The sequence below is a fragment of the Globicephala melas genome, chromosome 12, assembly GCF_963455315.2.
Source record: "Globicephala melas chromosome 12, mGloMel1.2, whole genome shotgun sequence".
Lineage (NCBI taxonomy): Eukaryota > Metazoa > Chordata > Mammalia > Artiodactyla > Delphinidae > Globicephala > Globicephala melas.
In genome coordinates, this window is record NC_083325.1 from 54,062,927 (window position 1) to 54,088,790 (window position 25,864).

Consider the following 25,864-nt stretch of genomic DNA (forward strand, 5'->3'; position numbering starts at 1 on the left):
ACCATTGAAGGGATTTATAATGACAGAAGTCAACAGAAAACTTTCAATATCATACTTCTACTTTAATATGAAGATATTGTTATCAAAGGAAAAGACTCAAGAAATTCTTTGATAAAAATCATCTCACACTATCTTTGAAGTGGTTTCATTTATTTTACTACCCACTGTGTTCCTTATCAGAAGGCCAAGGGTAAGAAGTTCCCTAGTTATGATTAGGAAAGAATCTGATAGATCAGAAGACCCAATTGAAGTTGGACATAATAAGTATTAAAGTATTACATGACATTAATCCTGCCATTCCATTACTCTCTCCATCTTTGTGCACAGACTAATTATTCTGAAGCCAGTGTTCAGGAGAAAATAGAAACATACTTACCCTGGGCTGGAGTAATCTCTTTATTGCATCAACAAGGCTGGCTCTGTACTGGTCCAGAAACAGGCTGACATTGAGAAGAGAACAGAATCCAGATTAAACTGGGTTTTCACGACTAATGATACTAATGGAGATCAAGACCAATTACACATGTTTACTCAACACTAAAAAAGAGAAATGTTTCCTTCCATTCAAGTGTCTTACTGGAATAAACAAAAGATACTGTGGTCAGTGTTATCCAACCAAAGTCAAGTCATCAACATGCGATGGGCCACGATTCAACACGACTGGCCATGTGTTAGTGTGAAAGGGACAATTTTTAAGCTGCTGTTTGGGGGAAATCATCTGGTGGAGATGAAGCTCTCCCCACACTTGTCTGTAGACCTGTGCCCTCTGCCCACTGAGGGTGCTGTGAGGCCACCCTCCAAAAACAAACCACCGGCCCTATTACACACTAACCACAAAACAGCTCTCAGGTGGTGATAGTTTTTAGTGACTAGCAACAGCACTGAGGTTAGAGCCAACAAGTGACCTAGGAATAAACAAAGACCAGGTTTAGGCAGTATGTCCCAGAGACCATGGCAACTCTGGATTTTCCCCCTTGATCTCCATGTTGATTTTTTTCCAGTTCATGTGATTTTTCATTTTTCTTTTCTGGTTTGAGAATTTCTCTTGTTGGTCTGTCACCTCTTTGGCTGGATCAGTCTGACCCTGTCTTCACCAGGCCTTATCTTGGAAGTTTAGGACAGAGTTTCCTTATCCAGGACTTGCAGGCTAGAACACTGGATGGCCTTGTGCATCAGCTATCCCATGAGGGGCCTAAGCAAAGCCTCTGCTCCCATTTTGAATGCTGTAGTTTGGTGTGGGTCCCTCTGATTTGGCCTCCCGCTCCCCAAACAGCATGGCTAATTACCACCTACTCTGGGGCCCTGCGTCGTCCTCCTCCGAGCTAAGGATGAGTATCAGCTGTCAGTGGGAGCGCTGCTGGTGGAGCCACACTTCAGACAAGGGGAGAGCATAGTTCAGGGTTTCCTAGGCTCTGGCTCTGACCTTTCTGCTATGTGACCTTGGGCAAGTCACTTCATCTGAGGCCTCAGTTTTCCTGTCAATGAGGGCCCACCTCTGTGGCTGCGGTGGGCATCAAATGAATGATATATGTCGGTTGATGAATATTTGTTGATGACCTGCTGTATACTAGGGGCTGTTTCAGGCCTTGGAGATAAGCTGTGAATAAGACGAAGTTCCCATCCTCAAGGAGCTTCCAGTCTGTATTCATTTCTGCGTCACTAGGTCTGGCCCAGCATACACACAGAGAGGAGGCTCAATGAAGAGTTACTTACTGCCTAACTGGCAGAACAACACAGTCTTTGAAATGCAGGAGCTTACGCAGGGTGGGTTTCAATGCCTCTAAAACAGGCTGTATGCACTCCTTCACTGGTCTTGCTAGGGAGGAATCAGCATTTACGTAGGATGTTTCACCAGACCAGGTTCTCTCCTAAGTCTCTCACTTAAGAGGAGTGGGGAGAGCGGCTTTTTGTAGTTCTCAGTGCTTGGGTTTCACCATGACATGCTCAGTGGAAGTTTCTTCTATAAAGTTCTGCTTTGAGCAATGGAAAAAGAATCCTCTTAAGGTGAGCTAGAAGTGATCTCTAGAATGGGAAACTATCCATCAGGATAATCAGGATAACCTGATTATTACCCATGGGAAAATTTCTTATTGCTCCAGAAAACTATGCACTTAAATCTTAGAGCACAAAATGTGTCTAATTCGAATGCTACAAAAATTTGCCTTTTAGCCATATTCATCAGTGGTTAATAACCAGTAAGGATCGATAAGAAAGGAATCGAATTGTATTTAAGTGTTTTGAAATGTTCTCTTTAGGACTATATACCTTATTGTTTTGTGAGGTAATACTATCTTAAATGTTAATAATTAAGCATTTTAAAGAAGACTACCACTGTGAGAAAATACCTCTGTCAGTTACTTGGGTCCACAGGAGACCTGGCTGGTTGGGATACACAGCACCAGGCAAAACACCATTCTCAATTTATACCTGTGCATCCTAAGAGCTGGTAAGATTGTTAGAGATAAATAAGCAACAACTTAAAAGCTGAGCTCAAAACATAACCTTATAAGGGGAGCGGGAAATAGGAGTTTGGAATTAACATATACACACTGCTACATAAAAAAATAGATAAACAATAAGGACCTACTGTATAGCATAGGGAACTATACTCAACATCTTATAATAACCTATAATGGAAAAGAATCTGAAAAAGAATATATATATATGTATATATAAATAACTGAATCACTTTGCCGTACCCTCGAAACTAACACAACATTGTAAATTAACTATACTTCAGTTAAAAAAGCATAACCTAATATAGTACTATTTCTACTTAATGTTGGCAATGGTGACAAAAATGTTAACCTCACAGCTCACTAGAAAATGCAGCTTAACACAGAGCACACAATCAAAACACAGTTATTTGAAAGCTAATGCTGTCTACTCCATCACTGCAAGTCAAATTTCCCAAAAGTAATTTTTGTAGTTCTCTAATAGGTCTTTATTCCAAGCAAGCTCACCTTTCTACCTAGCTCTGGTGCAGAATTTATAACGCTTAGTAGGATACATCCTATCAGCAATTTCAACGTACTTTAGTGGGAGTGATATATAATCTCCTGAAAACTCACCCCTTAAATAAGTCCTAATGGGCTCAGAGAACAGCAGTAGCTTAAGTGGATCTATTAAAAAAGGCTGAGTGGGTCAGTGATTGGGGTGAAGATACCATTTCAACTCTCCCTTCAGTTACTGATCAGAATACATCGACAGTCGGCCTAGTTTGGCCATCAAACACACACACACACACACACACACACACACACACACACACACCTCTATATAATTCACTTGTGGAATCAACGCTTGCCTTGTTCCACTGATCTGAATCACAGATTATACGACAAAGGAAAGGTGCCAGGCCATTTTCATCGCCTCCCTTAGAATCAGTCAGGATTTTCTGCAGAGCACAGAGCAGCTCCAGCTCCTCTCATAGGGAAATTAATTAGTGCAGAGAACAAGGAGACATTTCTGTCAGCATCCACAGAGAGGAAGACCTCTATGTAATTTTCACGGTGAAATATGCTCAGTTACATTCACTGTTTTAGATTTAACTTTCGGCAGACGGAATGGCCTCTATCAGTCTTTAGCAACTGATTGCCGGGGAGCCGTATTCTGATCTCGCTTGGTGCCATCCCTTAGGTACGAGATCTTCTCTGGGACTGAGTTTCCTCAGGTGTGAGGTAAGAGGGCTGACTACATTTGGGTTAAAGGTCTTTTCAGGTGAAAAGGTCTGTGAGTTGTGATTTAGAACTACCTATGATCACAGCATCTGGAAGAAAACAAAGAAATCCTAGAGCCTATTTTGAGAAAAAAATTTTTTCTTCACAAAACCCAAACTTTTTGCATCATTTAAAGTAAACATGATAGAAAATAAAAACAATCCACTGTATATAGTTAGTATAAAAATGCTGGGAGAGCAAGTGAAGTGATGTACCTTCCCCATTTCTTCCCAACGTCTCAGGCTGGAGGCATGCAGATGTGGTGCACACCGTCCTGCAGACCTAGCTCCGTGTGTCTGGCTAGGGGTGGCTTCAGACTTGCTTTCCAAGCGTTTAGAGAATCCAAATGTGCAGAAACTATTTTTTTTTAATTTATTTACAGAATCATTTTTATTTTTGCAGAGCTACAGTAAACTGGAAAGCCATCAAACACTGAATGGAAGTGTTCACTGGATAAAAAGCATCTTACTACCAGACTCTCAGAATATTGTGATTGAACAGGAGTCTGGAAAGGCAGGTTTAAAATTAACAAGCACTCGCTATTCTAAACTCAGCAAGGACCGGGCTGGATTGCATTCCAGCAGAAAGGAACTCTTATATTAAATTCAACATTAAACAAGTCAACCAAGGAATTTAATAGGAGGGTTTTTTTTCTATACCTGTGGTTAAATATTCTAATATTTTTATATTTGTCAACAGCATCCATTTGCAGGTATGACTGCACCTTGAGTTTTCCTTCTGTTTATTTCAAAGTTGACATTTTACAAGTTACTTAGGAACTGTTGAACCATGAAACTATATTTCATTGTCCAAAATGCTGAATGGTGAAATAACGACTAGCTTTCAGTGTGCCTCTTTATTCTATAATCTAGTTGAGCTACTAAATTTAGATGTGAACTAAGAGACTGTCTCTTCTGGGAAATGAGTTATTTCCCTCATTGCCTACAGGTTTATGAATGTTTGAATGTAAATATATGAATATCTGAATGATTTAACAACATAAACATATCGCTGCTCGTTGTAATCATGTGCATTTTACTTGAACCACAATGTGGGTTTGGAATAGGTTTGTGAATAGAGCTTGTTTTCATGTAAATGGGATCAAGCAGTACCACTGGTTAGCTATTCAGGGAAGCAGACAATGCCACCCTTGCTGGAAATGCTTCAGTAAGAATTTAATCCATGTACCTAATATTTGAACTCCAACTCTTGCTTCATATTCCTGTGGCCTAATCCAGATCTCATTGACTGACAAGGACTCAAGGATGGTGTGAGACTTAACGTGATCTATTTATGTGTGGCACCTATTTCTGGCACTGACTATTTCAGGTTTCATCTTGGAGGTAGTGTCTAAAGAGAGCTTTCTTTTCCTCCTCTGTGACATTCTTTAAAAAAAACACATAGCAGCATGGTCTGCCTGCCTGCCTGCCTGCCCCTAGAAGCAGCATCCGTGCAATAACTCTGACAGAGAAACATCAATCCAACAGGACATAAAGAACACATGGAATCCTGGGCTTCCCTGCTATATGCACAACACGTATATTATGAACATCGTTGTACTTTCTAAGTTTCTGAACAGCTTACCCATCCCTGTGAATATGAAGACAGACCATTACCAAAGCATTTCTTTTGGAAATAGTATCAGCATCGCAGTGAGAGTGGCTTAATGTTTCACATTTACAAATGGGAAATTATAAACAGGCTGACATTCAGGCACTGACAACACCGGAGGAAAAGAAAACTTAACAATTCATGCATAGAAAAGCCATTTATAAAATGAAACTTGGTGTATTTAGTTCATTTGAATACATAAATTCTCAATAGTGACTAGATGTGTATTTATGTATATGGTATGTGTGTGTACGTATAACATTGTATTATTATGTTATGTATTTGTAATGAAAGGCTTAACTGAATATGCATTATGTATATCAGTTGTACAGGATCCTGTTGTTGGCTAGGGAAAAAAGACTACTTTTCAAACATGTTGTGTGGCTATTTTTAACCTAACTGAGAACATTAATCAGAAAAGAGCTTAAATCTGACTTCCTCTGCTTCCCTGGTACAAATAGGATGACATGGTGTGAGTGTCATAACACAAGGTATGACAGAGCCAGGCTGTTTTGACATTTGTGCAAAGGACAAAATTAACTTTAAATCTCTTGGCCAGACCTGACTTCCCCACAGAATCAGAGCCCATCCATGTGCGACCCTCATCTAAACCTCCAAGATTCTACCCTTCTTCCCTCTTTCCGCTGCTCTCTGATCTGACTTTCATGCTTAATCTGATCTAATCCTGCCTGCATTATCTTCATCTGTGCAATGAAACCTGGAGAATCCTTTCTCATATTTGGTGAGGGACAGCATTTACTAAATTACTTGCTCAAATCATATGGTGAGGTTTTAGCTCCTTATTTTTGATTAGATGAGGGCTGTAATATTGAGACACAATATCAATGATTAGTCAAAAATCTGCTTCTCTCTTTTTTTGGAAAAAGGTTTTCTGAAACTGGGTGCAGAGAGACTAAAATGGCCATGAAAAACTAGAAAATCTCAACTAAGAATAGAAGAAAATATTTGTTTCCTTGACAAGTATTTTTCAGAAGAAAACAGAAAGCAAGTCTAATTTCATTGACTTAGGTGAAAGTTAGCCACTGAAAATCTTATTAAATAATAATTTAAAATAAAGACTTCCTGAAAACTTCATTGCATTCATTCAACTCTCGCATAAGGAAAGTGTTCTCTGGGTTATGGATCTTGTGTTTGGGTTTATCAGTATAATAGAACTTCTTTAGAATCTGAACTTGTGTTTTCAAATCCATAGTGTCATTTTAAAAATCATGATAAAACTACAAATAAGATTTTACCCTTAACAGGAAAAATACTTGTGAATTGTCAATGTTTCTCATATTATTATTCAATACACGAAGAAAATACATAAGATTAGTTGAAATCATTATTAAGGTTTGATACATATTTATCTTGTAACTTAGGATCAGACTTTCATTAACAATAAGTAGACTGGGCTAAAAGAGAAGACTAAATATCTAATGTAAATTATTTTTAAAAGGCAGGCATCTGACAGAGATTTTACTATTATTATTTGCATAACAATAAAATGTAATTTTATAATTCTTGTTTTATGTATAATTAAATATCATAATTGAAGACATTGAAAATATTAGATAGCAAACATACATTTTAAGAAAAGCTATTTCCCTAAAGATATTTCACAGATATGTTTATACGCTGGAGTGTATATGTGTGCAAACACACATACATATATATATTCCCGTATATCAATAGTCAGATCTCTCCTAAGAAGTAAGCTAATTGAGCTGTTTGTGTTGATAAACTCCTTTTTCTCCAGACTATTCCTCTCCGAGCCATAATTATTTGCAATTTGCCTAAGTCGTCCATTTACTGATACGTCAAGCATGAAACAGAGGCAATTCCAGAAAATGGAAATGCTTCTCAAAATCAATCTTTGGGAAATAATGTGGTAGAAGTTACTGTGTGATAGAAGACTACCTTATAACTGTCACATGGAGATGAATGTTAATTTGTTGAGGTTAAGGCAGCTTTGTGCCTCATTTGTTGACTTTGCTTTGCCGTCAGCAAAGCAGCACAGCCCAATTACTCCAGCAAAGCTATTTTTTCTAACAGGAGTTTTATGATTTTTATGTACTTACCAGTCAGCACACATAACAATGTCAAAATGTCCTTCCAGTTGAGAGACATCTGTCTCATTATCCCATCGTAAAACGCTTGAGAAGAAAAAGATTTTAAAAATTATACTTAGGGTTTTTTTTTTAACTTTTGATTTTGAGCTATTAACATTATTTTTTGTGGCACGTGAAATTATTTAAAAGGTATATACAAATTATTTCAAAAGGCATAATAAAAAAAACTAGGCATGTAACTGTCTGTTCCATATTTTATTTAGTCTTCAGATCTAGAAGAGGAAGAATTCTCTATTCAAATACAATAGTTAAGCTTTTGCTAGTTCTTATAGGTTTGTGTAGACAAACTAGGGAAAAATATCTTATCTTGACCATGGTCATTAGAATGAGCCTAGACTCTTAACATCAATGAAGTAGATACTAAAATCAAAGTATTCCCCATCTACTGGAATACAGCCTTATAAAAACAAATGATGTGAAACTTAGTGCCTGGCATGTCGGTTGCATTTCTTATGAATGTGATGAGTACTTTGGCAAGATGGAAGAAAAGAATACCAACTTTCATTTGGTTGCTGTGAGTTTTCAGGCACATTTTAAAATTCACCTCTCCTGATACTTAGTCTCCAAAAAGGATCAGGTTTTAAACCTCATATTAATAACAATAATTAATAACATGTATTTGAAAATTCTAGTTATGCTTATGATGCCAACCAGAGATTTTAAGTTACTTTCAATGAATAACTGTGATAATTAGCATTTTACCATATTAAAGTATTTTAATGACTCCTCTCCCCACCACATCAACTGGGATTTGCAGTATTACTTTTCAAAGTAAAATTCTGCTCCTATTATCTATTTTGATTATTATTTAAAACTAAACTGAGTGAGCATAGCCTACTCTGTCCAGCTTTATTTGCTTATCTTGGTGGGTTCTTTATTTCTTCTATATCTTCTCTGGGTGAAAAGTCATATGTTTGAATATAAAAATAAGTCCCAAAGTTCTTTTCATATACATTAATATATATCCATGCTAGTGACTTGCTTAAGGTAGAAAAGATTAAACACATCACCACAAAAATACCTATACAGACTGAACATCAGTTGTTTATTCACTCATTCGACTCAGCCTTAGTGAGTACCTACTGTGTGTCAGGCCCTGTGATGTACCACAGGCCATGCTTCACAGAGGCAGCGCCATAATTCTGACGCCACGCCCTATGTGTTATGGAAGCATATAGACTCAGAACTCCAGGGAGGGCTTCCAGAACAAGTGGATGACTTCTCTGTTCACAGGTCCAGTGAAACATGCATGAGCTTTATAAATTAACTGTAGCGTTGTTGTACTTTCCCAGGCCCATTGGAGAGCCAAGAAATGGAGGAAACCAGGAAACCCCTAAGAGATTAATGCTGCTTTTTCTTTGGATTGATTTCTCAAATACTCCAAGCACCTGGAGAGAGTGGGAAACAACCAACACCAACTTTTCTGGAAACGCCAAGGCTTCCAGTGCAGCTGGGACTCAGGCTCAGTGAGAGAGCAGGCCTGTTCAGCCCTCATCAGAGACCTAAGAGTCTTAGAGAGTTTCCACATGAACAAGATGGTTTAAAATATAGATCTATGCTAGACCTTTTCAGATCATAAAAGTAACGTCTCCATTGCACAGATTTGGGGCAGAAAAGTATTAAAACTATTCATCATTTTATCATTCATGAACCATTACTTAGAAGAGGCTTCTAATACATGTGTAATGACTAAAGCACAAGAACAGAAAGTGCAGGAAATCCTGTGGTGATATTGGATTCCTGCGGTGTTTCAGCCTCTCGGTTCAACAAAGACCAACCGGAAAGATGGGTCTAGACAGCAATGGGTTGTGGGTTAGCACAGCAGATGTAACAAGTCATGATTTTAAAAGAAATGGAAATGCTCATCTTAGCCACATGGACCACAACACATTCCCAAAAGGCATTTTTCCCCAGTTTTTATGAGACTTACGGCTATGCTGTCCACATAACTGTAAGCAGGTGACAAAGACGGAGGGGTGTATGGACAGAGTCTAGCTTTGGCATGACAGACATACCTAAGTTCAAATATTGGTTCCTTCCCTTACTAGCTATGTGAACTTGGGCAATTATTTCACCTCTCTGAGTCTGTTGTCTCATCTGTAAAATGGAGATAGCAAGGGCCACCTTCGTGAACAATCTAAGGGCACCATTCACACTGTACTCTGAGTTCTGTTGTTCACATGGCAAACAATGAGAATGGTGCCCCCCAGAGTGGTGGAATCAGGTGGCTTCTATCTCGGAGGGCTAGAGATGACGGTGACTTCAATATTCAAGAAACTAGTCCTTCCAACTCCTCTCCTCTGATGGTCTTGCCCTCCACCCTCCTCAAGACAGTCACGTGACAGTCATGCACGCTAGAGCAGTGCTTCAGCTGTGGGGCAGGACCAGATTTTTTGTTGTTGTTTATAGCCATCTGTTGTAGACCATTACTTTTGTAAAATACGACAACAAATGAATAGACAAATGAGATTTAAAAAGCAAAGACATTCTGAATACAAGTCCACTTATCATAGGCTTGGATGTCACAGTAGTGTTTCTAAACATTTCCTTCAATTTCTGAACTTACCTCATTGCAGCTCAGTAATGTACAGTTCACAAACTGGTACCAGTCCATGGCCTCTTCATGAAGTAGCCCTGCTCTCAGTCCTCGTCTTTACCAATAACTGCAACCCTGACCCACTCTCTGACAGCCCCTCTATCTTTCACAGCTCACCCCTTATAGAAGGGACTCTCATTCCAAGCATTCTTCCATCCTACTGGCCTACAATCTGCTGATCCTCTCACCACGTCACTGTTCCTCTTCCCTAACATTTGTCTTCCCTCCTTGTCCATTGTAGGTCCCATAGCCAACCATCTGAACTATTCCCTCGCATGCCCCCTTCGCTCCCTCGTCCCTTTCTCATGTCCTCGTATTTGTTAAATCCAGCTCTCCGCCTGCTCCAAGACTGCACGTGTGCACCTGAATGTGGCTGGAGAAAGCACACAAGCATCCCGACTGGCTTTGCTTAAAATGCATGACCATGAACCACAAGTGGATTCTTGATGTCCGGCAGTTATTCTTTCATTTCCCTTGTCCATTGACTCTTCTGGTCTCCTAGCTCATTATTTTGTACCACCTTCACTCTTTTCAAAATTCTAACACTTCCTCCCTCAGCCTTACTTTCAAGCCGATGACCTTGCTTCCTACTTTACTGTCAAAACTGCTGTAATCAGATGAGAACTTCCACAAACTCCCACCACGACACTTACACTCCTAACAGCATCTGTACCTACATACTCTGTTTCCTGCCTATTATCATGGACGAATTAGTCATACTCCTATCTAAAGTCAGTACCTCCTCTTATACACGGGAGCCATCCCCTTTTGTCTGTTCTACGGCACAGTTCTAGCAATTCTTCCTTCTCTAGCCTACATTATCAGTTCTTTCCTCTCTACTGGATTATTTCCATCAGTATTCAAACATTCAAGCAGCTATTTTTCCCTCTTAAAATATCCTCTCTCTGCTCTATCCTCCCTTCTGGTTATTGCTCCATTTCCTTATTCCTCGTCTGCAGCAAAACTCCAGGAAAAAGTTGTTTAAAATCTGTTTTCAAATTCTCTCCTCCCAATCAGGCTTTTGTCCCCACTGTTCCACCAAAAATGCTGTCAAACTTTCCAAAGGTCTCCACGTTGCTAAATTCACCTCAGTTTTTAGTCTTCATCTTATCTGACCTACCAGCCTGCACTTCTCCCATGAGCTCCAGATTCATATATCCAACTTTTAATATTTCCACTTGGATGTCTAATAGACATCTCAAACTTAATATCTCTAATATTGAATTCCTCATCATCTTTCCCCAAATTCATATCAATAACTGTTTTTCTCATCTTGTTAATTCTATCTTTCCAGGTGCTCAGGCCAAAAACCTTGACTATATCCTTGACTCCTATTTTTTTTTACACCCCACATTGAATATGCCAGGAAATGCAGTTAGTTCTACTTTTGAAATATGTCAAAATCCATCTTTTCTCTATCTCCAGTGCTCCCACCCTGGTCTAAAATACCATCATCTCTCATCTGAATTATTGTATAGTCTCCTAATTGCTTATAACCCTACAATTTCTGCTCAAGGGAGCAGCCAGAGTGATCCTTCTAAAATGGACATCAAATCGTGAGCCTTCTCTATTTACTACCTTGTAATGGCTCCTCTCTTCACTCAGAGTAAAAGCCAAAGTCTTTACAGTGACCTATAAGACCCTGTGCAATCCAGTTACCATTCTGACTTCATCTTCCATTCCTCTCCCCCTTGCTCTCGCAACACTGATCTTATGATTTCTTGAATACACCAGTCATACACTTCTGCTTTAGGGCCTTTAAATTGGCCACTTACTCTGTGTGAATGCTCTTCTTCCAGATACCCCTATGGCTTGTTCCCTTACCTCCTTCAAGTGTGCTTGAGTGTCTTACCTTCTCAGACCTGCCTACCCTGACCATTCTACTTAAAACTGCAATCATTCATTTCCACTCCAGTACTCCTGAACCCCCTTAACCTGCTCTTTACTTTTCTATAGCTATTATTACCATTTAATATGCTATATAAATAAACTATTAATTTTTAAAATTCTCTTTCTCCAGTAGAAGCACACTAGGGACAGAGATTTCTAAAATCTGTTTTGTACCATGATGTATTTCCACTGCCTAGAACAGTCCCTGTCACATAATAGCTGCTCAATAAATATATCATTTGAATGAATTGTGTATGGATATACTTAGCAGAGAGACTGGCACACAGAAGGCACTAAAGAAACAGGTCCCTACATTAAGTTGTTCTCTGAATAGAATGTGTAGATTAGGTAGATATGAAGGCCAAAGATGTTTAATAAGATGATAAAAAAATAATAAAATTTTAAAAAGAAAAGATTTCTTTTTTTTTAACATGTTTATTAGAGTATAATTGCTTTACAATGGTGTGCTAGTTTCTGCTGTATAACAAAGTGAATCAGCTATACGTATACATATATCCCCATATCCCCTCCCTCTTGTGGCTCCCTCCCACCCTCCCTCTCCCACCCCTCTAGGTGGTCACAAAGCACCGAGCTGATCTCCCTGTGCTATGTGGCTGCTTCCCACTAGCTATCTATTTTACATTTGGTAGTGTATATATGTCCATGCCACTCTCTCACTTCTCCTAGCTTACCCTACCCACTCCCCGTGTCCTCAAGTTCGTTCACTAGGTATGCGTCTTTATTCCTGTCCTGCCCCTAGGTTCTTCAGAACCTTTTCTTTTCTTTTTTTTTAAGATTCCATATATATGTGTTAGCATACAGTATTTGTTTTTCTCTTTCTGACTTACTTCACTCTGTATGACAGACTCTAGGTCCATCGACCTCACTACAAATAACTCAATTTCGTTTCTTTTTATGGTTGAGTAATATTCTATTGTATATATGTGCCACATCTTCTTTATCCATTCATCTGTCAATGGACACTTAGGTCTTCCATGTCCTGCCTATTGTAAGTAAAGCTGCAATGAACATTGCAGTACATGCATCTTTTTGAATTATGGTTTTCTCAGGATATATGCTTAGTAGTGGGATTGCTGGGTCATATGGTAGTTCTACTTTTAGTTTTTTAAGGAACCTCCGTACTATTCTCCATAGTGGCTGTACCAATTTACATTCCCACCAACAGTGCAAGAGGGTTCCCTTTTCTCCACACCCTCTCCAGCATTTATTGTTTGTAGATTTTTTGATGATGGCCATTCTGACTGGTGTGAGGTGATACTTCATTGTAGTTCTGATTTGCATTTCTCTAATAATTAGTGATGTTGAGCATCCTTTAATGTGTTTGTTGGCAATCTGTATATCTTCTTTGGAGAACTGTCTCTTTAGGTCTTCCACCCATTTTTTGATTGGGTTGTTTGTTTTTTGGATATTGAACTGCATGAGTTGCTTGTATATTTTGGAGATTAATCCTTTCTCAGTTGCTTCATTTGTAAATATTTTCTCCCATTCTGAGGGTTGTCTTTTCGTCTTGTTTATGGTTTCATTTGCTGTGCAAAAGCTTTTAAGTTTCATTAGGTCCCATTTGTTTATTTTTGTTTTTAATTCCATTTCTCTAGGAGGTGGGTCAAAAAGGATCTTGCTGTGATTTATGTCATAGAGTGTTCTGCCTATGTTTCCCTCTAAGGGTTTTATAGTGTTTGGCATTACATTTAGGTCTTTAATACATTTTGAGTTTATTTTTGTGTATAGTGTTAGGGAGTGTTCTAATTTCATTCTTCTACATGTAGCTGTCCAGTTTTCTGAGTGCCACTTATTGAAGAGGCTGTCTTTTCTCCACTGTATATTCTTGCCTCCTTTATCAAAGATAAGGTGACCATATGTGTGTGGGTTTATCTCTGGGCTTTCTATTCTGTTCCATTGATCTATATTTCTGTTTTTGTGCCAGTAACATACTGTCTTGATTACTGTAGTTTTGTAGTATAATCTGAAATCACGGAGCCTGATTCCTCCAGCTCCGGTTTTCTTTCTCAAGATTGGTTTGGCTATTCGGGGTCTTTTGTGTTTCTATATAAATTGTGAATTTTTTTGTTCTAGTTCTGTGAAAAATGCCATTGGTAGTTTGATAGGGATTGCACTGAATCTGTAGATTGCTTTGGGTAGTATAGTCATTTTCACAATGTTGATTCTTCCAATCCAAGAACATGGTATATCTCTCCATCTGTTGGTATCATCCTTAATTTCTTTCATCAGCGTCTTACAGTTTTCTGCATACAGGTCTTTTCTCTCCTTAGGTAGGTTTATTCCTAGGTATTTTATTCTTTTTGTTGCAGTGGTAAATGGAAGTGTTTCCTTAATTTCTCTTTCAGATTTTTCATCATTAGTGTATAGGAATGCAAGAAATTTCTGTGCATTAATTTTGTATCCTGCAACTTTACCAAATTCATTGATTAGCTCTAGTAGTTTTCTGGTAGCCTCTTTAGGATTCTCTATGTATAGTATCATGTCATCTGCAAACAGTGACAGTTTTACTTCTTCTTTTCCGATTTGGATTCCTTTTATTTCTTTTTCTTCTCTGATTGCTGTGGCTAAAACTTCCAAAACTATGTTGAATAATAGTGGTGAAAGTGAGCAACCTTGTCTTGCTCCTGATCTTAGTGGAAATGGTTTCAGTTTTTCACCATTGAGAATGATGTTGGGTGTGGGTTTGTCATATATGGCCTTTATTGTGTTGAGGTAAGTTCCCTCTATGCCTACTTTCTGGAGGGTTTTTATCATAAATTGGTGTTGAATTTTGTCAAAAGCTTTTTCTGCATCTATTGAGACGATCATATGGTTTTTCTCCTTCAGTTTGTTAATATGGTTTATCACATTGATTGATTTGTGTATATTGAAGAATCCTTGCATTCCTGGGATAAACCCCACTTGATCATGGTGTATGATCCTTTTAATGTTATGTTGGATTCTGTTTGCTAGTATTTTGTTGAGGACTTTTGCATCTATGTTCATCAGTGATATTGGCCTGTAGTTTTCTTTCTTTGTGACATCCTTGTCTGGTTTTGGTATCAGGGTGATGGTGGCCTCGTAGAATGGATTTGGGCATGTTCCTCCCTCTGCTATATTTTGGAAGAGTTTGAGAAGGATAGGTATTAGCTCTTCTCTAAATGTTTGACAGAATTTGCCTGTGAAGCCATCTGGTCCTGGGCTTTTTTTTGTTGGAAGATTTTTAATCACAGTTTCAATTTCAATGCATGTGATTGGTCTGTTTATATTTTCTATTTCTTCCTGGTTCAGTCTCGGAAGGTTGTGCTTTTCTAAGAATTTGTCCATTTTTTCCAGGTTGTCCATTTTATTGGCATATAGTTTCTTGCAGTAATCTCTCATGATCCTTTGTATTTCTACAGTTCCAGTTGTTACTTCTCCTTTTTCATTTTTAATTCTATTGATTTGAGTCTTCTCCCTTTCTTGATGAGTCTGGCTAACGGTTTATCAATTTTGTTTATCTTCTCAAAGAACCAGCTTTTAGTTTTATTGATCTTTGCTATGGTTTCCTTCATTTATATCTGATCTGATTTTTATGCTTTCTTTCCTTCTGCTAACTTTGGAGTTTTTTGTTCTTCTTTCTCTAATTGCTTTAAGTGTAAGGTTAGGTTGTTTATTTGAGATTTTTCTTGTTTCTTGAGGTAGGATCGTATTGCCATAAACTTCACTCTTAGAACCGCTTTTGCTGCATCCCATGTGTTTTGGGTCATCGTGTTTTCATTGTCATTTGTTTCAGGTATTTTTTTAATATCCTCTTTGACTTCTTCATCAATCTCTTGGTTATTTAATAGTGTATTGTTTAGCCTCCACGTGTTTGTATTTTTTACAGTTTTTTCCTGTAATTGATATCTAGTCTCACAGCACTGTAGTCAGAAAAGATACTTGATACGATTTCAATTTTCTTAAATTTACCAAGGCTTGATTTGTGACCCAAGATATGATCTGTCCTGAAGAATGTTCCATGAGCACTTGAGAAGAAAGTGTATTGTTGTTTTTGGATTCTCCTATAAATATCAATTAAGTCCATCTTGTTTAATGTATCATTTAAAGCTTGTGTTTCCTTATTTATTTTCATTTTGGATGATCTGTCCATTGGTGAAAGTGGGGTGTTAAAGTCCTCTACTATTATTGTGTTACTGTCGATTTCCCATTTTATGACTGTTTACATTTCCCTTATGTATTGCGGTGCTCCTCTTTTGGGTGCGTAAATACTTACAATTGTTATCTTTTCTTCTTGGATTGATCCCTTGATCATTATGTAGTGTCCTTCTTTGCCTCTTTTCCTCTTATTTTAAATGCTATTTTGTCTGATATGAGAATTGCTACTCCAGCTTTCTTTTGATTTCCAGTTGCATGAGATACCTTTTTCAATCCCCTTACTTTCTGTCTGTATGTGTCCCTAGGTCTGAAGTGGGTCTCTTGTAGACAGCATATACATGGGTCTTGTTTTTGTATCCATTCAGCCAGTCTATGTCTTTTGGTTGGAGCATTTAATCCATTTACATTTAAGGTAATTATTGATATGGTCCTATTACCATTTTCTTAATTGTTTTGGGTTTATTATTGTAGGTCTTTTCCTTCTCTTGTGTTTCCTGCCTAGAGAAGTCCCTTTAGCATTTGCTGTAAAGCTGGTTTGGTGTTGCTGAATTCTCTTAGCTTTTGCTTGACTGTAAAGGTTTTAATATCTCCAATGAATCTGAATGGGATCCTTGCTGGGTAGAGTAATCTGGGTTGTAGGTTTTTCCCTTTCATCACTTTACTTATTTATTTTTTATTAATTTATTTTACTTATTTATTTTTGGCTGTGTTGGGCCTTTGTTGCTGTGCGTGGGCTTTATCTAGTTGCAGAGATCGGGGGCTACTCTTCTTTGCAGTGTGTGGCCTTCTCATTGCGGTGGCTCCTCTTGTTGTGGAGCACAGGTTCTAGTTGTGTGGGCTTCAGTAGTTGCTAGTTGTGTGGGCTTCAGTAGTTGCTAGTTGTGTGGGCTTCAGTAGTTGTGACATGTGGGCTCTGTAGTTGTGGCTCGCGGGCTCTAGAGTGCAGACTCAGTAGTTGCGGTGCACGGGCTTAGTTGCTCTGAGCATGTGGGATCTTCCCGGACCACGGCTTTAACCTGTGTCCCCTGCATTGGCAGGCGGATTCTTAACCACTGTGCCACCAGGGCAGCCCCTCTTTCATCACTTTAAATATGTCCTGACACTCCCTTCTGGCTTGCAGAGTTTCTGCTGAAAGATCAGCTGTTAACCTTATGGGGATTCCTTTGTATGTTATTTTGCTTTTCCCTTGCTGCTTTTAATATTTTTTCTTTGTATTTAATTTTTGATAGTTTGATTAATATGTGTCTTCGTGTGTTTCTCCTTGGATTCATCCTGAATGGGACTCTCTGCACTTCCTGGAATTGATTGACTATTTCCTTTCCCGCATTAGGGAAGTTTTTAACTATAATCTCTTCAAATATTTTCTCAGTCCCTTTCTTTTTCTCTTCTTCTTCCGGGACCCCTATAATTCGAATGTTGGTGTGTTTAATGTTGTCCCAGAGGTCTCTGAGACTTTCCTCAATTCTTTTCATTCTTTTTTCTTTTTTCTGCTCTGCGGTAGTTACTTCCACTATTTTATCTTCCAGTTCACTTATTCCTTCTTCTGCCTCAGTTATTCTGCTATTGATTCCTTCTAGAGAATTTTTAATTTCATTTATTGTGTTGTTCATCATTGTTGGTTTGCTCTTTAGTTCTTCTAGGTCCTTGTTAAACGTTTCTTGTATTTTCTCCATTCTATTTCCAAGATTTTGGACATCTTTACTATCATTACTCTGAATTCTTTTTCAGGTAGACTGCCTATTTCCTCTTCATTTGTTAGGTCTGGTGGGTTTTTACCTTGCTCCTTCATCTGCTGTGTATTTCTCTGTCTTCCCATTTTGCTTAACTTACTGTGTTTGGGGTCTCCTTTTCACAGCCTGCAGGTTTAGTTCCCGTTGTTTTTGGTGTCTGCCCCCAGTGGGTAAGGTTGGTTCAGTGGCTTGTGTAGGCTTCCTGGTGGAGGGGACTGGTGCCTGTGTTCTGGTGGGTGGTGCTGGATCTTGTCTTTCTGGTGGGCAGGACCGCATCTGGTGGTGTGTTTTGGGGTGTCTGTGAACTTATGATTTTAAAAAGCCTCTCTGCTAATGGGTGGGGTTGTGTTCCTGTCTTACTAGTTGTTTGGCATGGGGTGTCCAGCACTGAAGCTTGCTGGTCGTTGAGTGGAGCTGGGTCTTAGAGTTGAGACAGAGATCTCTGGGAGAGCTTTCGCCGATTGATATTATGTGGTTCCAGGAGGTCTCTGGTGGCCCAATGTCCTGAACTCGGCTCTCCCACCTCAGAGGCTCAGGTTTGACACCCATCCAGAGCACCAAGACCCTGACAGCCACACGGAGGTTCTGAAATCAAAGTCCCCATCACCTTCCTAAACCCTCTCTGAGCAATTCTGGAGCTAAGAGACTGTGCCCCAGCATCACGCAACACGCATGCACACAGGCCGAAAAGATTTCTTAGATATGACACAAGATGCATGATCCATAAAAGGACACATTGGTAAACTGGACTTCATTAAAATTAAAAATTTCTGCACTTTGAACGATGCTAGGAGGAGAATGCAAAGACAAGCCACAGGCTGGGAGAAAATATCATATATCTTTGCAAATCATATATCTGATAGAGAGCTTATATCCAGAACATATAAAGAACTCTGAGTATGTTAATAATAAGAAAATAAGAGACCCAATTTTTTAAAAAATGGGTAAGTCATTTGAATAGATTCATCACCAAAGAAGATACAAGAGTGGCAAATAAGCACGTGAAAAGGTATCCAACATCATTAGTCATTAGGGAAATTCAAATTAAAACCCCAATGAGATACCTCTATACATCTGTTAGAAAGGCTATAATCTAAAAGATTGAGCACATCGAGAGTTGAGGAGAACGTGGAGAAATGGAGCTCTCCGATACCACGGAGGGGAATATAAAATACAACCACTTTCGAAAGCCGTTTGGCAGCTTCCTTTAAAAGTTAAATATATGCCTCTACATGATCTAGCTGTTCCACTCCTAGGTATCTACCCTAGAGAAGTTAAAGTATATGCCCATGCAAAGAGCATATCCATCTACGCAAATGTTCATAACAGCTTTACTTGTAACAGCCCCAAACTGGCAACAACCCAAAGTTCATCAATGGGCGAAAGGATAAAAAAATTGAGGTTTAGCCATACAATGGGAGACTACTCAGGAAAAAAAAGGAAAGAACTATTGATACATGCAATAACATAGGTGATGTTAAAATAATTTTACTGACTGAAGGAACACTGAAAAATAAAAGCACATACTGAATGATTTCATTTATTTAAAACTCTAGAAAACATAAACTAATATAGAGTAAGGGAAAGCAAATCAGTGGTTTCCTAGAAAGGGAGGAAACTTCAAGGGTCAGAAAGGAGGGGCTACCCAGGGTCAAGAGGACACTTTGGGGCAGGGGGTGATAGACATGTTTAGCATTTCAATTATGGTGATGGTTTCTAGGGTGTACACAAATTTCAAAACTTATAAAATTATACATACAGTTTATTGGATACCAATTTCACCATAACTAAAAATTAAAAAGAAAATGCTTTCTGAAAGACAGCAGGGTATATACATACATATAACTAGGTCCCTTGCCCCATATGAGCTTTACAATCTAAGGCATAACAATTCATACATAAAGATGTAAAGGATGGTTTGACCAACACCCAAATCATGTCAACGTCTTATTTGTAATTATATTGACAGTAAAGTAAAATGTATGTGTCTCCATTTTATTTCATCATAATGTCAAAATCTTATTTCTGTTCGAAATGCATTACAAAGCAAAGTACCATTCTACAGATAGAAATATAAAACCAAGAGTCATTGTAGGACTCCTCATGCTTTAAATATCTTAATAGCGACAGGCATGTCAAACCTGGTAAGTTTAACAGGTATAGTACAGTAGAAAGAATAATGGGCTTTGCAGCTAGAAAGCTCTGAGTTCAAATCTCAGCTCCACCACTTACAAGCCAGTGAAGCTGAGAGATGCCCTCAAGTATAAAAAAGAGACAGTAATGGTTGCATTGCACAACGATAATGAGCTGAATAAGACAGGGTATACAAAAGTGTATTATAGTTGCTCAATAAATATTAGTTTCCCTTCCTTACTCTTGCACTAACTTACGTCTTTTCATTCTGGCTTTGAGGCTGGAGTTTCAACCTGAAATGCAAAGCCAAGTCAATTTCTGATAGGACTCCTACCTTGTGATTTAAAATTCACACTGAAAAAAATTTCTCAGCAGATGACCTTGCTGAGAGCCTGGGATTATCTGATATCATCTTTTTCTTCTTCTTCATCTTTTCTCTTCTAAGTAGGGTCACTCGTCCTGTCAAAGAGAACCACCTCCCAACCTATGGGCAGGATAAAACCATTCCTTCCTCTTGACTTTCAAACTTGAGCATGCATCAGAATCCTCGGAAAGTTTGTTAAAACACAGATTGCTGGGTTTTTTTGTTTTTTTTTTTTTTGCGGTACGCGTGCCTCTCACTGTTGTGGCCTCTCCCGTTGCGGAACACAGGCTCTGGACGCGCAGGCTCAGCGGCCACGGCTCACGGCTCACGGGCCCAGCCGCTCCGCGGCATGTGGGATCTTCCCGGACCGGGGCACGAACCCGTGTCCCCTGCATCGGCAGGCGGACTCTCAACCACTGTGCCACCAGGGAAGCCCAGATTGCTGGGTTTTAATCCCAGAGTTTCTGATTTAGTATGTTTGGCGTGAGACAAACTGAGATGCCTGCGAATCTGCATTTCTAACAAATTTCCGAGTGATGCTGATGCTACTGGTCTGGAGGCCCTGCTTTTGCGAAGCACTGCTCTAGGTCCTTGCTCCATCAAATACTGGCCCCCATCATACTTATTTCTTCTTCCTCAGCCGTATTGGCATGCCTGCCAACATGCCCAACTCCTCCTGCAACTCTGCTTCCCTCTAGTCCACATTCTATTTCTCTCTTTCCCTTTGCCATCAAATCTTGCAGGAAGAGCCTACTTTCGTTGCTTCACCTGTCCTGGCAATATGACCTTTCTCACAACAGTCACTAGAACTGCTCTGCAATTTGTTTGACCTCCAGCAACATGCAGCAGCTCACACTGCTGATCACCCAATCCTGGACCTGCTTCCACTAAGAAGAAGTATTAGACCACGCCACCCTGAACCAGCCTTCCTGTCTCCAGTCCTTTCTCAGTATCCCTTCCAGGCCCCTATTACGCTGCTCCTGAAACATAGTAATTTCCCAAAATGCTGTCCTTGGCCATCTTCTCTTCTGACTCTAGTTTCCATAGTTCTGCTCTTATCTCTTGAATTGATCTCCACATCTTCTAGCACAACACTTTCCTGAGATTTGAACCTTTATTCTTCACCGCTTGCTAGCTATTGTCACAAAGCAAATACAGGTTTATTTTCTACACCACCTCAAATGCAGCATGCCCCAAGCTGCTGTCTCTTACTACTCTTCTGTATTCTTTAGTTCCCACCCACGGTCACTTCTCCAGAATGGGTCCCCTCTTTGTTCACCATTTTCCATTCTTATTCAGGCCTGGACTACCTCTTTCCCTTTCTCTGGAATCACTGAGAAGCCTTTAAAACAAACAAACAAACAAAACCCTTTTTATTGTAAAATAAGACACTGAAGGAGAAAACCAGGTGAAATAAATATATGACTTAACTAAGTATTATTTGGCAAATACCCTTGTTACCACCAGTCAGATCAAGAAACAGAACCTTGCCCGACACCTTAGAAGTCCCTTTACACGATCTGTCCCATTAACCTCCCCCTCTGCCCCAATGCAATGACTTCCTAAATGGTCTGTGGCCTCTAGCCTCTCTCCATTCATCACACTAGATAACTAAATTTGCCTAGACACATCTTTCCTACTTCTATGCCTTTGATTGTGTCCTCCCTGCTTTTTATACCTAGAATGCCCTCTTCAGCTGCTTTTCTTCCCTTGCTTTTCATTTGCTAAACCAAAGCCCAACAGCCACCTCCTGCATAAAGCTTTCTCAGATCCCCCCACCTTGAACTGGCTGCTTGTCTCTTTCTACACATCATGAATCACCCAATGAGAGCAGACTCTTCTTATATCTTGCTGGCGGGGCAAGTGTCTATCTCTCATCTGCCTGCATATCTTGAGCTTCCTAAGGCAGAAACCTCAACTTACTCATCTTTGTAACCCCTAAAGGGCCCATCACAGTGCCTTACATGTATCAGATGCTAAATTACATTTTATTACATTGAAATGAATAACACAAGTTGGACTAGTCATAATCATAGAATCAGAGATATTTGAAATGGCAAATATAATTAGTAAAAAAATTAATCAGTGTCTTCCTTTTGGACTCTGAAATAAGTTTATTTCGGTTAAGTTACGAACAAAAGCATAAAGCCAGAGGATGGGATCAGCTTTAAAGTCAGTTCAGAATCACAGAAATGACCACCTGGAGCAGAAGTTCTCAAACTTTAGTATTAGAATAATTTGTAGAGCTTGTAGCTGAAACAAGAAAAACAATTTGATCATCTCCATACATGATGAAAAGACATCTGCTAAAGCTCCATATTTATTTATGGTAAAATCTTTTAAAAACAGGAATCAATAAAAAAAAGTCCTTAACAAGATAGAAAATATCATTTCTATTTCAACTCAAAAGCTAATGCATACTTAATGGTGAAACACCAGAGGATTCCCAACAAAGCCAGACTCAAAGATACATATTTAATATCATCCTGGGATTTTTTTTTATCCAATAAAATTATACAAGAGAAGAAAAAAGATACAAGAATCAGAAAGAAGACAAAATTCCCATCATTTGCAGATGATGTGATTGTTTATTTGGAAAACTCAAGAGAATAAGTTGACAAGGTATTAGAAATAATAACTCATTGAGGTGACTAAACATTTGCTATACAAAACCCTATAGCTTTCTTTATATACATACACACAAATAATAACCAGTTATAAAATATAATGAAAGATCTCATTTATAAAAGAAACAAAAAAAGGTAGTTTCTAAAAATAAACTTAACAAGAGAAATGAAGAAACATTTTAAATGCTAGTGAAACACCTAAAAAAGCTTAAAAAGAAAACTTCCTGCTCTTGAATAGAAGACTCGGAGACATAAGCTGTCAAGTCTTAGTAAATTAATTCATATATATTTTTTTAGTCACAATGAAAATGTCACCATAATACAAATATCAACATGATTTTAGAATATTCTAGGAAGAAAGAATAATGGCAAGAGACTAGTCTTAACAGATATGATAATATATTACAAACTTTAGTAATTTACACAGCTTGATAAGGCCACATGAATAGACAGTCTACTTCTGAAAATCTGCTCTGTAGATACGCTTACTTGCAAATGTACAGTTTATGTACAGATACATTTCACTGCAGCACTGTTTATAATAGCCAAATACTGAAAATAAGTCATGTCCATTATTAAAGTAAAAAATAAATTATCTTTTAGCAATGGATTCTCATATGGCCATTCTCCAAAAAAAGTTTTAAAGATTTCCCCCTTGTCCATTTTAAAGTGAGGAACTCCTTTGAAAATTAAGACATTTTTATTTGATATGTACGTTCTGTGATATAAATTTCTATGAAGGAGGGATTTTTCTGTTAAAACTGGAAGGCATTTTCACAGAGGATGCAGTGGTCTGACATGCACACCTGGCTATCAATATAGAACTTGGCCAATTTTTGGTAGTGAGATTTTGACCTTGATAAAAAGTCAGGATCAACATGTCCAAAGAGTGAACACAAATTGTTCTATAAGAAAAGGCCTTAATTTTTAATTTGCTGCAGTTTAAGAGGGCCCCTAAAAATACCATGCTCCCCAAATTTTAAAATCTGGCTCATATAAACACAAAAAGGAGAACTCTAGCACAATATCTAAAACTAGGTAACATTCACCCTGTGGGAGCTGGTTTCTTCAGTGAAGAAACACTAAGTAGTAGGGATATGAGCCCTTCTATAAATGTGTCAAGCAAATAAAAAACGTTAGTAATAGAAAGTACACTTAGGTATTTCATTTTCCCATATCCAAGATAGCAACAGAAGGAAACAGGACTGTGGTATCTCTAGAATCCTCAGCAGTTCTTGAGATTCCGTTACCATGACTCTAGCAAAACTCGCTAACAGGTGTATTTTATCAGAAAATTTCTAGAGAGCCCTCAGCTTTCTTATCTCAGTTACCTTCTTCTAACCTTCCTCTTCAACCTGACAAAGGACAGATAAATGCCTACTCACCATGTCAGTGTCTACAGACACTGTATATGCATGCCTGAGAAGAAGCCTGTCCTGAAATGAAAGTCAGCTATCTGATATATAAACTGATGTCTGAATCTCTAGAGCTTGACTTTCTTCTATTAAAAACTGTTTGGTTCCATAAGCCCTGTGGATTCATATCTTATCCTATCTTTCATTTATCATGTCATTTATCATGTCTTTCAAAATGTGCTCCAAATGCAAATCTTAAAACCTTTCCTATAACAGGGATAAAGTGTACTAATTGCTTCAGGGAATATAAAACATACTAAGTAGAGTCCTTGCCTTTATGTTCTTGCCTTTACGTCCTTGCCTTTATGTCCTTGCTATTATGTCTCCCTTGCTAGAATGTGGACTCTAAGAAGGCATGGACTTTCTCAGTCTTGTTCATCACTACATCTCTAACAACCCAAAACAGTACTTGGCAGACAGAAGGTGATTGAAGTATTTACCAAGAAATGAATGAACCAATGAACATGAAAATAGGCAACACACTTTGAATAATGAGAGAATATGCCATGCTTTCTGGGGGACTACTCTAGGGCCAACAGAAGTTAAAAGAAGGAAAACATTAGGGCAAGCTGCCTCCTGAGAAGGCGGGAGGAAATGGTAATTAAGCCGCCTTAGAAGAAAGGATTTAGATGGATAAGGAAGAGGGAGACAAGACTGGCAAAGACCAGAGATGGGGAGGACCAAATGTGTTGCAGAAGAGTGAAGAGGCTTGGGTGACCCAAGGAGAGGGTGTATGTGGGGAACAGTAGCTACACTGAATGAAGAGAGTGAGGAAAGTGCGGGCAGACTGCAGAAGGCCTGAATAAGTCAGGAATTTTATCCCCCTTGGTTGGGATTTACATTCTTAAATCTTTTTTTTTTTTTTGCGGTACACGCGCCTCTCACTGTTGTGGCCTCTCCCATTGCAGAGCACAGGCTCCGGACGCGCAGGCTCAGCGGCCATGGCTCATGGGCCCAGCCGCTCCGCAGCATGTGGGATCTTCCCGGACTGGGGCACGAACCTGTGTCCCTTGCATCGGCAAGCGGACTCTCAACCACTGCGCCACCAGGGAAGCCCTTAAATCATTTTTCACATCCCCAATTTAATGTTTAAAGGAAAATGAGCCTCCAAGAAGACATAAATCTTAAAAAGCAGTAGGGCAATGGAGCCAATAGCCAATCCTGGGGGCCCACATAAAGGTAAAATTTGGGTTATAAAAGAGTCTTAAAAGTTATTATGAGTTCCACAGTTTATTAAAATTAATGGTTTATCAAAGAATAATAAAAAAAGTCACAGGCCTAAATTCACTAGAATTTTCACACAAAGATACTCTTTTCTTAAGTAGAAACTTACTTTTAATATCATAGCAGGGTATATTTAATCGATTTTTTAAAATATTGTAACTGTTAACTACTATTAACCAGAGAATGACGCCATTCACTAATTCTGGAATACCTAGAAATATGCAGACATCAAAAGCTCTGAATGGTTCTTTATTAGACAGTCACAGTTTTGAAGACAGCTTCAGAT

General features: G+C 38.7%; 1 protein-coding gene across 2 annotated transcripts in view; it reads right to left on the bottom strand.

The window, feature by feature from the left end:
• The window catches only part of CAMKMT (calmodulin-lysine N-methyltransferase), a 402,917-nt gene that overhangs the window by 18,268 nt on the left and 358,785 nt on the right, over positions 1-25,864 (bottom strand). The window contains exons 8-9 of one of the 2 annotated variants that reach the window (XM_060309607.2): positions 7,412-7,486; positions 377-440 (exon numbers count right to left, since the gene is read on the bottom strand). In XM_060309607.2, coding sequence (XP_060165590.1) covers positions 377-440; positions 7,412-7,486 — 139 coding nt within the window. The remainder of the gene's footprint in view (positions 1-376; positions 441-7,411; positions 7,487-25,864) is intronic. The other variant, XM_060309608.2, reaches the window with a different exon arrangement.